Source organism: Hyperolius riggenbachi, chromosome 4, assembly GCF_040937935.1.
Source record: "Hyperolius riggenbachi isolate aHypRig1 chromosome 4, aHypRig1.pri, whole genome shotgun sequence".
Classification (NCBI taxonomy): Eukaryota; Metazoa; Chordata; class Amphibia; order Anura; family Hyperoliidae; genus Hyperolius; species Hyperolius riggenbachi.
The window spans coordinates 69187090-69201477 of NC_090649.1; the positions used below are offsets into that span (position 1 = coordinate 69187090).

General features: G+C 45.5%; 1 protein-coding gene across 2 annotated transcripts in view; it reads right to left on the reverse strand.

Annotated features, from left to right (window-relative positions):
* Positions 1-14388, reverse strand: part of CYP39A1 (cytochrome P450 family 39 subfamily A member 1) — a 119117-nt gene that overhangs the window by 47951 nt on the left and 56778 nt on the right. Inside the window, exons 8-10 of one of the 2 annotated variants that reach the window (XM_068279053.1) lie at positions 11446-11579; positions 7082-7177; positions 4957-5045 (exon numbers count right to left, since the gene is read on the reverse strand). In XM_068279053.1, coding sequence (XP_068135154.1) covers positions 4957-5045; positions 7082-7177; positions 11446-11579 — 319 coding nt within the window. Of the gene's footprint in view, positions 1-4956; positions 5046-7081; positions 7178-11445; positions 11583-14388 lie in introns of both variants that reach the window. The other variant, XM_068279052.1, reaches the window with a different exon arrangement.

Here is a 14388-nt window from a genome sequence, read left to right on the forward strand (position 1 = left end):
GAAATTCACCGGATATTTCAGGTATACAAATAGGTCATAAGCAGTACAAATTGTCACTATTCGCAGATGACATTCTCCTTACTCTTACTAACTTGCATATCACACTCCCGAATCTGCATAAGCTTCTACGTCAATTTGGGGACCTGTCTGGATACAAAGTGAACACCACTAAAACAGAAGCCCTCCCTATTAATATTCCTCCAGATAAGCTTATTCTATTACAAAACAGGTTTACCTATAAATGGTGCTCCGCATCGCTGAAATATTTAGGGGTTAAACTTACCTCGGACTATGATTCACTATATATCACTAATTTCCCCTCCCTTTTTGTAGAAATTAGACAATTGCTTACTAAATGGTCTCCTCTCAAATTATCCTTTTTCGGGAGAATCTACAGTGTATCAATGACTATTCTCCCTAAACTTTTATATCTATTTGAGACCCTACCAGTTAGGATCCCAATGAGCTCGTTACGCTCCCTACAGAGAGATATAATACAATACGTTTGGGCCTCGAAATTCCATAGAATACCCAACTCTGTTATGATCACTCGGAAGGAACATGGAGGTCTTGGGCTACCCGATATTATTAAATACTACCTGGCTGCCCATCTACGGCAGGTGGTGCCATGGACCCACTATTATGCATATACTAAATGGATGGAAATCGAGAAAATATGGCTGGCACCAATACATCCATGCTCTCTCTTATGGAACGCCAACTTAGTGCACACCCCCCTACTGAAGACAATACAATTTACCAAACATATCTGGTCCTACAGTAGTAAAAAATTTGGCTTAATATCCCAAACATCCACGCTAACCAATATATTGTTTCACCCTGACCTACCTAATAGCTCCATGCCCTATTTCGCGAAACATTGGTTGAAAGAGGGAGTTTTCCAACTAAGACACCTAATAGATCCTTTAACCAAAACCATATACACCCCAGAACAAGCGAAGGTGAAATTCAAACTATCGTCATTGATGCTTTATAATTATCACCAAATTAGACATTTTATACATTCATTAAGTGGATCATGGTCATTCGAGACGCCCACACCTTTTGAGATGCTATGCGCAAGGGGTCATACTCAACCTCACCTCATCTCAACGATATATCGAATATTAGCCACCCCACTATCTGATATAATCACACATAGATATATGATGAAATGGTCACAATACTTATCTATTGATATTACACCCCCTATGTGGAAGAGACTTTGGAATGCTTCTTCTCTACTCCCCATATGTACGACACATAAGGAAACTTACTATAAGGTTCTTTTCTTATGGTATAGAACTCCAGAGATTATCAACAAATGGAACCCAACTATTCCTGGCTCTTGCTGGCGTTGTCAGAAAACGCAGGGCAGCATATATCATATATTCTGGGAGTGCACTCGTATAATCCCCTTTTGGAACAAGGTTAAAAATATTCTGAGCGAAATCTTGGAAACGCAATTAGAATGTAATCCTTTAAATATGCTACTGGGATACCCATACCCAGGACAAACACGTAAAACCAGTAAGCTCTCGAATATCATTTTAAACACGGCTAAACGTTTGATAGCCAAACATTGGCGTTCAACAAATCCACCAACTAGAGATGCTTTGATTAACGAAATTCTGGAGGTTAAGAGATTAGAAGAGCTCACGGCTCGCCTAAATGATACACTAGGCAAATTCAATGAGATCTGGAGGCCATGGGATGTTTGGCGGATTACACAGGATTATGGAGAAATGCTCTGAAACTGTCAGAGTATATGATAATGAAAGAATTTATACTACCCCTTTTTATCATTAAATGTAATAATAACCTCACTGTGTGTGACCGCTATATGGGCTGCGATGGGTCGAATTTGAAACTTGTTTCTTTATAGTCTATCCTATACCTCTTTCTCCCTCCTCTTCTTTCCCACTTACTTTCCTACTTCGCTGGCTTTGTTATTGCCAGCACTAGATTAGATATTATAGACCCAACTAAGCATCTGAATGCATATATTGATAAGTGGGTCAAATAAGGACACTAGCAGTATACATTGAGTGCACCTGGCGTGCATTCATATCTATGCTACATAGGTAATATACATGTACGAGCAATACTTCATTGACTCTACGAATTGAAAATCAGTCACTATGTCAGAGACAATAGATCTACGTCAAGGGGATCACTTGAGTGTATGATCCCTTTAGGGCCTCAGGTCCCTCTTGATGCAGATAAAAAAACTCTTATAACCTAACTCCGATTATATAGTTAAGCGCACATGAGTGGCAGACATGTGCAATTCTCTTAGCTTAAGAAAAGTTTTCAATATGTCAAAATATTTACTATCTCTTCAATTAATGGTTATAAAGGGATATGTTCGCTTATTTTAATCACTTGGTTATGGACTTTGGAAGTCAACGCGGTTGGTTGACCTACTGTATAGGATTATCTGTCAACAATGTAACCGGGTGTACTACTTACAGTTCCCTTGTATCAATATCATACTTTCTATATGCTATGTGTAAAACTTTAAATAAAGAATTTTTAAAAAAAAAACAGAAGGTACCCGCGATAATTTAGTTAAAGTGTGTAACTGTGTTCACCCACAATGCACACTGCTGAATTTGCATATTTGGAAGTGGTGCATTGTGGGTAACCACAGTTACAAACCTAAATCTGAATTATCGCAAGTACCTTCTGTTTTAAGAAGGCAAACCACACTAAGTATTTTCTCTGTATTGGCTCTTTATGCTTCATTCTCTGAATTTAGGGAGACTGTAGCTGATGGAATGAAGAGACAGGCGCTCTTGCCTCAGCGCCTTCTTCCTGCTGGGGACCCGGCGGGCCGTTCTCACAGGAAAGACCGGCCTGCTCAGGATCGCAGCGGTAGATGTAGAGATGAAGAGACACAAGCCTTTGGCCCGCAGCCAGCCAGACATCGGAAAAGTTGTATTAGGCCTTTCAGACAGCGGCGATGGAGATAAGGGCCGCTGTGACATCAGCTGCTTTTTGCGCGTTAAGTGCCCTTCTTGTTTTTCAAACGCAGCATCATGGTTGTTCTGTGAGGTATAAATAACCTGATGACAGGAGGTATCAGCGGGACAGGCCGTGAGCCGTCACACACAACATAAACCACACACAGCACTCCAACGCTGATACAGGAAGAACGCACCACGGAAGGGTCTCATCAATTGGGGCGCTTGCATTGCTATTCTTTCTTTCTTTGTTTACTTTTTAAACCTTTCTGAAGTAATTAAAGGATGTTTGAGCTGTAAAACAAAAGTTAAAGTATATTTGAGACGAATGGGGGGTGGGGAATTCATACATACCTGCGGCTTCCTCCAGCCCCATCGCTTTCTCCCTTTTTGTTGTGGCCCTCATCTCAGGTTTCCTTTAAAAGGAACCCTAGGTTTGAGGCCTATGAAAGCTGCCATATTTATTTCCTTTTAAACAATACCAGTTGCCCAACAGTCGCACCGTAAAAAACAGGCCTTCAGGGCTCCCTGTCCTGCGCACGTGACGCCCGCTTGCTGTTACTTCCTTCCTGCCTCGCTTACGCGGAAGAGTATTGTTTAAATACGCTTCCGCGCATGCGTGCCACAACAGTAATTTTTTTTTTTAAATTAACGTGTCGCCATAGACTCTCACGACTTCTGGACCGACACAGACACTGGTGTAAAAATACCGCACCGCCTCAGTGTAAAAGGGCCCTGAGGGTACTTTCACACTGGCGCGGCATTTTACCGCAGCCCACTAGGGCAATGAAAGTCTATGGGGTAGTTCACATTGCCTGCGCTGCGCCGGAAGTACCCTATCTAATGCGAGCGCATACCTACTTTACCATGAGACTCCTGTGGTGAACTGCAGCAGTCATGTATGTCTATGGCGATTTTTAAGCAGACTGACGCAGTTTTAAGTTTTGCGTGTCGCGCATGCAGGAAAGTGTATTTTATCAATATGCTTCCGTGCACGTCATCAATTCGCCAACAGGAAGTGAGCATCACTCCCTGCTTGGCCTGCTGCCAGACGGGGACTACTGTGTACTAACACGGGAATCCCCGAAGGCCTGTTTTTGGAGGAGCGGCGCTGCACTGCTATCACCAATATTCAGTGTGAAACTTGCCTTAGAGGCAGAGGATTAGCAGGACAGTCAGGCAACTGGCATTGTTTAAAAGAAAAAAAACATGTCAGCCTCCATATCCCTCTCACCTCGGGTTCCCTTTAACTGGTGACGGTGTAATGTCTGATTGCGCTGCCCGGAAGCTCCCTTCCACACTGAGTAGCACGCATGCGCAGTGTGAAGTTAATTATGCTGCTGGAGGTAAAATAGTAAATATCTTCACTTGCACATCTCTTACACTCACCAAATTTTCAGGGTAGGGAGGGGACCCCCCGAACTACCTCTATACCGAATTGCAGCCCCCGAGACCATCTGCTTCTGGAGATAGATTACAGAAACCTATCTCGGGAACCAGCGGGTCTCGGGGGCTGCAATTTGGCATAGTGGTAGCTCGGGGGGTCCCCTCCCTACCCTGAAAATTTGGGGAGTGTAAGAAGTGTGGAAACGGAGATATTGATTATTTTACCTCCAGCAGCATCATTCAATAGGAACTGTGGCCGCACAGTCTCCTACTGCGCATGCGGGGCAGCGCAAATCCACAGGCAGCGTAATCAGACACAACAACGGAACATAAAGTGACCACCAATAGACAGAATCCCTGGAGGACGGAGCAAGAATGGTCCTCAGAATTCCCCGTTCCTCACTATTAGACGCTATGGGGTATGTATATAGCTATATGGTACAAAGAAGGCTAAGGCATAACATAAACAAGTAACAATGCACACACAGCAACCAATCAGATGCTTGCTGTACTGTTCTGACCCACAGCAGATCGGTGACAGCTGGGCCCTGATTGGCTATATTTAGCCTGTATTTCATAGAAGGAGCTGTGGTGTAATACTGACCTTCCAGGACATTGATATTTCCCTCCGCCAAAGGCAACAAATCCCTCCAGAAAAGCATTCTTCTCTAAATGTGCCTTCTGCCAGCGTTCCTGTGGGAAGAAATTCAATTTTCCAGTGAGGCCCTGAGTAAATAATCCCAGTTTTCCATCTCTAGACGCGCAGTGACTGCCCTGCGAGAAGCCGGTCCCAGCTAAAAATGGCCATGGCTTTTTTACCCGCTTTCATCTAGCAACAGAACCTATAAAAACTTTAAAGGGGCAGTCCGCTACACACAAAGATTATACAGGAAAAACAAGGTGCAAAACCAGGTGCAGGTAGAGAGCATAAATGACTTAAACTGGACCTGAACTCTGCACAGGACAGAAGGAAAACATAGAGAAGTGGACCCTGTGTGTATCTAGATCAGGGGTCAGGAACCTTTTTGGCTGAGAGAGTCATAAACGCCACATATTTGAAAATGTAATTCCGTGAGAGCCATACAATATGTTTGAAACTGCACAGCAGAGGGCTCACGTCCCTATTGCCATGGTGATGTGTATACAGTTGATTCGCCGGGCAGCGGAAGTGTAAGACAGCTTCTCTTGGGTTTCAGCAACATCAGCAATTTCCCCGAGACTCAGCCAGACAGGAGAAATACCGACTAACCGCTTGTACAATTAGCTAGCTGACTTGGGGGTTGATTCACTTTGTAGGACGAGATCCGCACACTTTGGCCCAATAGGCTGCCAGGCAAGTCACAGGTAGCCTATTGGGCTAATCAAAGTGTGGGGATCTTGTCCAACAAAGTCACTGGACCTAACAGGTTCCACAGTAGGACAATTGAAGCAGCTGTTCGTTTTGGGGTAGTGTGAGTAAGTTAGTAGTGCATGCTACAGCAGTAGCGTGCCTACTTTGAAAATGTTACTTGCACTACCACACTAAGCTGCGCTGCTTGAGCAGTGTAGCTTAGTGAATCAACCCCTATTGATTTGTCTGTGAGCCAGATGTAGCCATCAAAAGAGCCACATCTGGCTCCCGAGCCATAGGTTCCCTACCCCTGATTTAGAGAGTCAACCCTGTCTACTTCCCCCTCATCTGTGAGTAACCACAAGTGGAATTTAATCTCTCAGCCATGTCAGCTCAGGAATCTGGGCTACCTCAGCAGAGCAGCTAATTTGTAAAAATAGGATGTTGAAGTAAATGGGAACAAAAAAAAATAACCAGATACTCACTTAAGAAGTAAGATTTTGGGCCCTATAAAGCCTTCCCGCTCCTGTCACGCTTCCCACGTTTCAGCGCTGGCTCCCCGGTAGCAGTGTTCGAACAATTTGGGCAAATACTTTCGCCAAAAAAGGCTTCGGAAGTGTTCAGGAGTCCGAGTGCTCCAGAAGACAGGTGGCTCCATACTACACACATGCGAGCACTCACGCATGCGCAGCATGGAGCCGCCTGTCTTCGGGAGCCAGTGGTTTTTCGTTTTTGAGATATTCAAATTTTCGTAAAGGTCAAAACCCCTACAACATCACAAAGGCGGAGTAAACTTTTGACCTTTATGAAAACGTGAATATCTCAAAAACTAAAAAAGATAGAAAGATGATTTTTGCAGCACAAATGAGCACATGCCCAGCACTACCCACCCATACCAGTTCCATGCCTGCAGGTTGTTGTATGGGGGCCGGGCGATGTTATTGTTTTGGAAAACATAAGTGCTATTATCTTCAAAACGAAAGCAGCACAAATCTTAATTTGTGCAGCAGAAATGGGCACAAATGTAGCACTAACCAAGCATGATGGAATTTTTATTTGTGCTGATTGTAGGGGGGGGGGCAGCTTCACATTTCCAGAAACCAGTGAAAATAATGCCTAGTCTCCCAGAATGCTCAGGGAGAATAATTCCGCATAGCTAAACAGCCTAGGCTAAAGGATCACTGGGAGGGTGGGGCTACACAACAACATACAGCAATACATAGCTATAGGAAGTGTTTCTGATGCTGCAGCCAGGTAATTACTGTAAAAGTGGCTAACCTGAATAATTGACTGCATTCTGCTATGTGTCACTACTACAGGGCCTCATTAAAATCTGTAGAACCAACAGCTTGTAGGGCTGCCTGCGTATACACGGCTTGTATGTATGTAGCAAACTTACTGGCTTAAACTTGTCAGGTTCGGGGAAGTGTTTTGGATCGCGGTGAAGCCAATAAGGAGAAACCATCAACATGTCGCCAGAAGGAATCTCATAATTCTACATGGAGAAAAGTTCATTAACTTTATTAGGCAGATGACACCATTTCCACTTGTTATCTTATCCGACAGTAAATTAGCACCAGAGATCCATCTACAGAGCAGCCTTGGTTGAAGGATAAAGCTGTAATTCTAGAGCAAACTCCACATCTGGCCCTCAGAGCCATTACATTTGGCCCTCCAGTAGTCTCCCCACTTTGCATTATGCTTGGCCTACTCTAGACCACCAGGGAAGCAATACTGGGGCTAAATCCCTGGATCACAAATGAAGTCATATGGGGGAGGAAAGGGCAAAGCACTATAAACCAGGGATCTTTATAAGGGAGGGAGGGGGGTCACTATACACCAAGGAACTTTTAAGGGGTGTGAGGGGGAATCACCAGACACCAGGGAATTGAGTAGGAGAGGACCAGGGGCCACTAGACACCAGGGAACTGTATAGGGGAGAGGGGGCAGTAGACATGAGGGAATTGTATAGTGGAGGGGGGGGGAGGGCAGGGCACTAGATATAAGGGAACTGTATAGGAGAGGGAGGGGACCACTAGACATGAGAGAACTGTATAGGGGAGGGAGGGGACCACTAGACATGAGGGAACTGTATAGGGGAGGGAGGAGACCACTAGACATAAGGGAACTGTATAGGGGAGGGAGAGGACCACTAGACATGAGGGAACTGTATAGGGGAGGGAGGGGACCACTAGACATGAGAGAACTGTATAGGGGAGGGAGGGGACCACTAGACATGAGAGAACTGTATAGGGGAGGGAGGAGACCACTAGACATGAGGGAACTGTATAGGGGAGGGAGAGGACCACTAGACATGAGGGAACTGTATAGTGGAGGGGGGGGGGGGGGGCACTAGACATGAGGGAACTGTATAGAGGAGGGAGGGGACCACTAGACAAGAGGGAATTGTATAGGGGAGGGAGGGGACCACTAGACATGAGAGAACTGTATGGGGGAGGGAGGGGACCACTAGACATGAGGGAACTGTATGGGGGAGGGAGGGGACCACTAGACATGAGGGAACTGTATAGAGGAGGGAGGGGTCCACTAGACATGAGAGAACTGTATGGGGGAGGGAGGGGACCACTAGACATGAGAGAACTGTATGGGGGAGGGAGGGGACCACTAGACATGAGGGAACTGTATGGGGGAGGGAGGGGACCACTAGACATGAGGGAACTGTATAGTGGAGGGGGGGGCACTAGACATGAGGGAACTGTATAGGGGAGGGAGGGGACCACTAGACAAGAGAGAACTGTATAGGGGAGGGAGGGGACCACTAGACATGAGAGAACTGTATGGGGGAGGGAGGGGACCACTAGACATGAGAGAACTGTATGGGGGAGGGAGGAGACCACTAGACATGAGGGAACTGTATGGGGGAGGGAGGGGACCACTAGACATGAGGGAACTGTATAGTGGAGGGGGGGGGGCACTAGACATGAGGGAACTGTATAGGGGAGGGAGGGGACCACTAGACAAGAGAGAACTGTATAGGGGAGGGAGGGGACCACTAGACATGAGAGAACTGTATGGGGGAGGGAGGGGACCACTAGACATGAGGGAACTGTATGGGGGAGGGAGGGGACCACTAGACATGAGGGAACTGTATAGAGGAGGGAGGGGTCCACTAGACATGAGAGAACTGTATGGGGGAGGGAGGGGACCACTAGACATGAGAGAACTGTATGGGGGAGGGAGGGGACCACTAGACATGAGGGAACTGTATGGGGGAGGGAGGGGACCACTAGACATGAGAGAACTGTATGGGGGAGGGAGGGGACCACTAGACATGAGGGAACTGTATGGGGGAGGGAGGGGACCACTAGACATGAGGGAACTGTATAGTGGAGGGGGGGGGGGCACTAGACATGAGGGAACTGTATAGGGGAGGGAGGGGACCACTAGACAAGAGAGAACTGTATAGGGGAGGGAGGGGACCACTAGACATGAGAGAACTGTATGGGGGAGGGAGGGGACCACTAGACATGAGAGAACTGTATGGGGGAGGGAGGGGACCACTAGACATGAGGGAACTGTATGGGGGAGGGAGGGGACCACTAGACATGAGGGAACTGTATAGTGGAGGGGGGGGGGGGGGCACTAGACATGAGGGAACTGTATAGGGGAGGGAGGGGACCACTAGACAAGAGAGAACTGTATGGGGGAGGGAGGGGACCACTAGACATGAGGGAACTGTATGGGGGAGGGAGGGGACCACTAGACATGAGGGAACTGTACAGTGGAGGGGGGGGGCACTAGACATGAGGGAACTGTATAGGGGAGGGAGGGGACCACTAGACAAGAGAGAACTGTATAGGGGAGGGAGGGGACCACTAGACATGAGAGAACTGTATGGGGGAGGGAGGGGACCACTAGACATGAGAGAACTGTATGGGGGAGGGAGGGGACCACTAGACATGAGGGAACTGTATGGGGGAGGGAGGGGACCACTAGACATGAGGGAACTGTATAGTGGAGGGGGGGGCACTAGACATGAGGGAACTGTATAGGGGAGGGAGGGGACCACTAGACAAGAGAGAACTGTATAGGGGAGGGAGGGGACCACTAGACATGAGAGAACTGTATGGGGGAGGGAGGGGACCACTAGACATGAGGGAACTGTATGGGGGAGGGAGGGGACCACTAGACATGAGGGAACTGTATAGGGGAGGGAGGGGCACTAGACATGAGGGAAATGTATGGGGGAGGGAGGGGACCACTAGACATGAGGGAACTATATAGGGAAGGGATGGGACCACTAGACATGAGGGAACTGTATGAGGAGAGAGGGGGCCACTAGAAATGAGGGAAATATATGTGGAGGATAGGGGGGTGGGCACTAGACATGAGGGAACTGTATAGGGAAGGGGACCACTAGACATGAGGGAACTGTATAGAGAAGGGATGGGGCCACTAGACATGAGGGAACTGTATAGGGGAGAGAGGGCCCACTAGAAATGAGGGAAATATATGTGGAGGAGAGGGGGGTGGGCACTAGACATGAGGGAACTGTATAGGGGAGGGGGGGGGGACCACTAGACATGAGGGAACTGTATCGGGGAGAGAGGTGGACACTAGACATGTAGACATGAGGGAACTATATGAGGAGAGAGGGGGCCACTAGACATGTAGACATGAGGGAACTATATAGGGGAAGGCGTGAAGACAACTAAACACCAGGGAATTGTATAGGGGAGGGAGAAGGAATACATGAACTATTGATCTTTTTCGATCTCTCCCTGCCCACACAAGTTGTATTCTGCCAGGTAAAGTTTTATGGCTGTAATGTGCTTTTTAGTGATGTTTACTATATTCCCAGTGGCGTAGCTAAGGAGCTGTGGGCCCCGATGCAAGTTTTACATCAGGCCCCTAAAGCACTCTATACATAACAAGTGATACGGCGCACCAAAACCTACCAATGAAAACTACAGTGTCAGAGGTGCAAGAAGGGGATGGGGAACAGCTTGTTAATGTTTACCACTATTCAAAGTATCTATAGAAGTGATTATTATGAGCACAGGACCAATAGAGAGCTAATACTGTAGTTGTGGGAGAGCCCTATGGGGCCCCTCTGGCCAAAGGGCCCCGATGCGGTTGCTATCTCTGCACCTCCTATTGCTACGCCCCTGTATATTCCCAACAAGGTACCGACAACAAGACAGAAGCTGTCACTTGTCTGCCTAAAAAAATTAAATTTTTTCATGCAACAAAATAAAACAGCCTGGTTATTAATATGTTTTGCACTGTTCATACACATGTTTACCTCATCATGTCACATGTTGCCCCGGGTACACTTTAACGGTTACGTTTTAAGGGTTTAGAGGGTAGGGTAAGGAGAACAATTGGAACAAGGATTGTGATGGAGGGTAGGGTGAGGGGAGAACTGGAACATGAATTGTGGTGGAGAGAATAAGAGTAAGGTTTGTTGCATAGGATAGAACTAGAGTGAGGGTTAGATAAGTCTGGGGTTATGATCTGGGTCAGAGATAGATTACAAATCAGGCGAATGTCAGATTCAAGGAAGGTGACAATGCTTATGATATGTATCTGTTTGTTGCTGGTGCCCGTACCCCTCTTGCAGGATTTACAGCGAGGACAATATCCTGACACCAAAGACAAATATACACAGCTCTCCACATAATATAAAACACAAACAGTAATGATGAAAAATGGAGCAAACAAAACAGATTTCTATTTTCTGCAGTTTACAAAGGATGATGAAAGAACAGTGACCTCATCCGGCCAGAGATAAACACCTACATAGACCTGTAATGGCTGCACCACCTTCCTGGTGATGGCGCCCGGTGACCTCAGCCGTATGGCCTCCAGGATGCACCATTTCACAAACGGCATTCGCTTCAGCTCAGCTTCAGTCATGTTGAGGTGATGCTGACCTGCTAAGACAGGAAATCACAAACGTAACATTTCATAGCTAATGCATATAGGCCTTAATTCATGAAGCTGTGCTACTATACTAGCGCAAGCTCCATGATAGCAGCGTGACCTAAATCCACAGCTGCATGCTATGTGTGGTTGTGCAGCGTAGCGTGCTTTCCTTAGTTACGTGCGCTGCTTACATAGCAACGTGTGCTCCTTTAAATGTCGTCAGCTGCCGTAAAGTATCGCAACAACGATACTTCACTAGCGCGGCTGCTACTGTGTTAATTAAGAGTTAATATAGTTAATTAACATAGTAGCGGCCATGCTAGTGAAGCATCGCACGTAACTAAAGCACACTACGCTGCACGACCGCATGTAGTGTGAAACCCTGGATTTAGATAACGCTGCTGTCATGGAGCTTGCGCTGCTATAGTAGCATAGCTTCAAAGCCAGAGTTTTTATTTAGACATTAGTAACAAGTAAGAAATTAGAAAAAGTGCAGTTGTCAGTAAATAACATGCGAACTGGCAAAGAATGTGGGAGCCAATCAAATTGCAGTATATTGAAGCAGAAAAATGAAAGGTGACAAAAGACTGGTTGTTATCTAGCATGATTGCCATGATTTACCTCTCTTTAACCATTTCAGCCCGCGGGGATTTTTCACCTTATGCATTAGAGCAATTTTCACCTCCCATTCATTCGCTAATAACTTTATCACTACTTATCACAATTTATTGATCTATATCTTGTTTTTTCCGACACTAATTAGGCTTTCTTTGGGTGGTACATTTTGCTAAGAATTATTTTTTTATAAATACATTTTAACAGGATTAATAAGAAGAAAATAGAAAAAATTCATTATTTCTCAGTTTTCAGCCATTATAGCATTAAAACAATCCACGCTACCATAAAACCTATGTATTTTATTTGCCCGTTTGTCTCGGTTATTATACCATTAACATTTTGTCCCTATCACAATGTATGGCGCCAATATTTTATTTGGAAATAAAGGTGCATTTTTTCCGTTTTGCGTCCATCACTATTTACAAGCTTATAATTTTAAAAATGTTAGTAGTATACCCCCTTCAAATGCATATTTAAAAAGTCCAGACCCTTAGGTAACTATTTATGTCTTTTTTTTTTTTTTTTTTTTTTTTAATTGTAATTTTTTTTTTCCATTAAAAATTTTATTTGGGTAATATTTTGGTGTGGGAAATAAACAGTTAATCTTTAATGTTGTTATATGTGTAAATTGTAATGTCAAAAATATGTAGATGTAGTTTTACTATTTGGCCACAAGATCGCCACCTTCAGTTTTTCCCTCTTGCTTCTCGCTAAGCGGAAGCACAAGGGGATGCGGAAATTTTGACGCGCAGAAAGACTGAAGCCTCTTGTAAGAGCGCTTCGGTTTTTCTGCGGGGGACATGGATCGGTGATCAGGAACCATGTTCCCGTTCACTGATCCCAGGAATACCGGGGGACACCACGGGATCGCACGCGGTAGTGCGGCACCGCAGCAGAGCAGCCGCCCAGACGTGAGCTTCACGTCCGGGCGGCAGAAATGGTTAATCAACTGTGGTATTTGTCAGCCACACAATCAAATTCCATTTACTCACTGTTCTGTGTTTATTATGCAGTCTACAACCTGACTCTGCATTGCAAGTATTCCAATACAATCATAAATGTTTCTGCTGTAATGGATTTTATCTCAGTCAGCCTGGCTTTACTATGGTACATTGCTGGGGAGAGGGAGACTTGTTATCTCCCCTCCCACATTACTGCTCCTCACTGATTGGCTGAGGGCAGTTCAGTGTGATGCCAGGCTGAGAAGAGAAATGCAGCTTTGCCCTTCGCAGAAGCAGCTGAAAAATGATCAATGCTGTGCTCACGTGTGTTCACAACGCAAGCTGGATATGACAGTGCAGTTTCTACAAGGCTCAGTGGGGAGAGGGGCTGGCATATCTTACACCATTTCAGGCATGAGAACAAAAAAAAGAGTAAGGGAGGAAATTACATCAGGATTGGCTTCAGTCAGAGGCAGTGACGATGGAAACAGTGGACTGCCTGGAACAGTTTTCTCTTTAATGTGTAAAATTTACTGAAATCAAAACGTTGACGATACAATACATATGTTATATAAGTGGAATACATATAAGTTGTGTTCAAAATTATTCAACCCCCACTGAAATTGAGTGTTTTGGCCAGTTTGACATTGATTTTGATAATTTCAGTCATCTTGTTTACAATTAAATCAAAGAGGCACTTGTAAGTCAGACAAATATAACATAACATTTATAATGAAATAACCACAAATGTCTGTGCTCACATCAGTATCAGTTTTATTCAACCCCCAAGTGACATTCATTCTTAGTACTTAGTACAACATCCTTTTCCAGTTATAACAGCTTTTAAAAGTGAAGCATAGCTTGACACAAGTGTCTTGCAGCAATCTACGGGTCTCTTAGCCCATTCTTCATGGGCAAAAGCCTCCAGTTCAGTCACATTCTTAGGCTTGCGAGCTGCAACTGCTTTCTGTAAGTCCCATCCGAGGTTCTCAATCGGATTTAACCCTCCTGGCGGTAAAAATTTTTTTGTCATATAGGCAAGAATCCTTTTTTTTTTACATTTTTTGTTTTTGTTTCATGTAAAGCTACCAGAGTGGTAGCTACATGAAACACCACTAGAGGGCACATGTGTCCCTCTAGTGCGATCGTCGCCGGCATCAATAGCAAACAGGGGAACACCGCATATAAAACCTGTTTGGCTTCTCCTGTCGCCATGGCGACGATCGGAATGACGTCATGGACGTCAGCCGACGTCCTG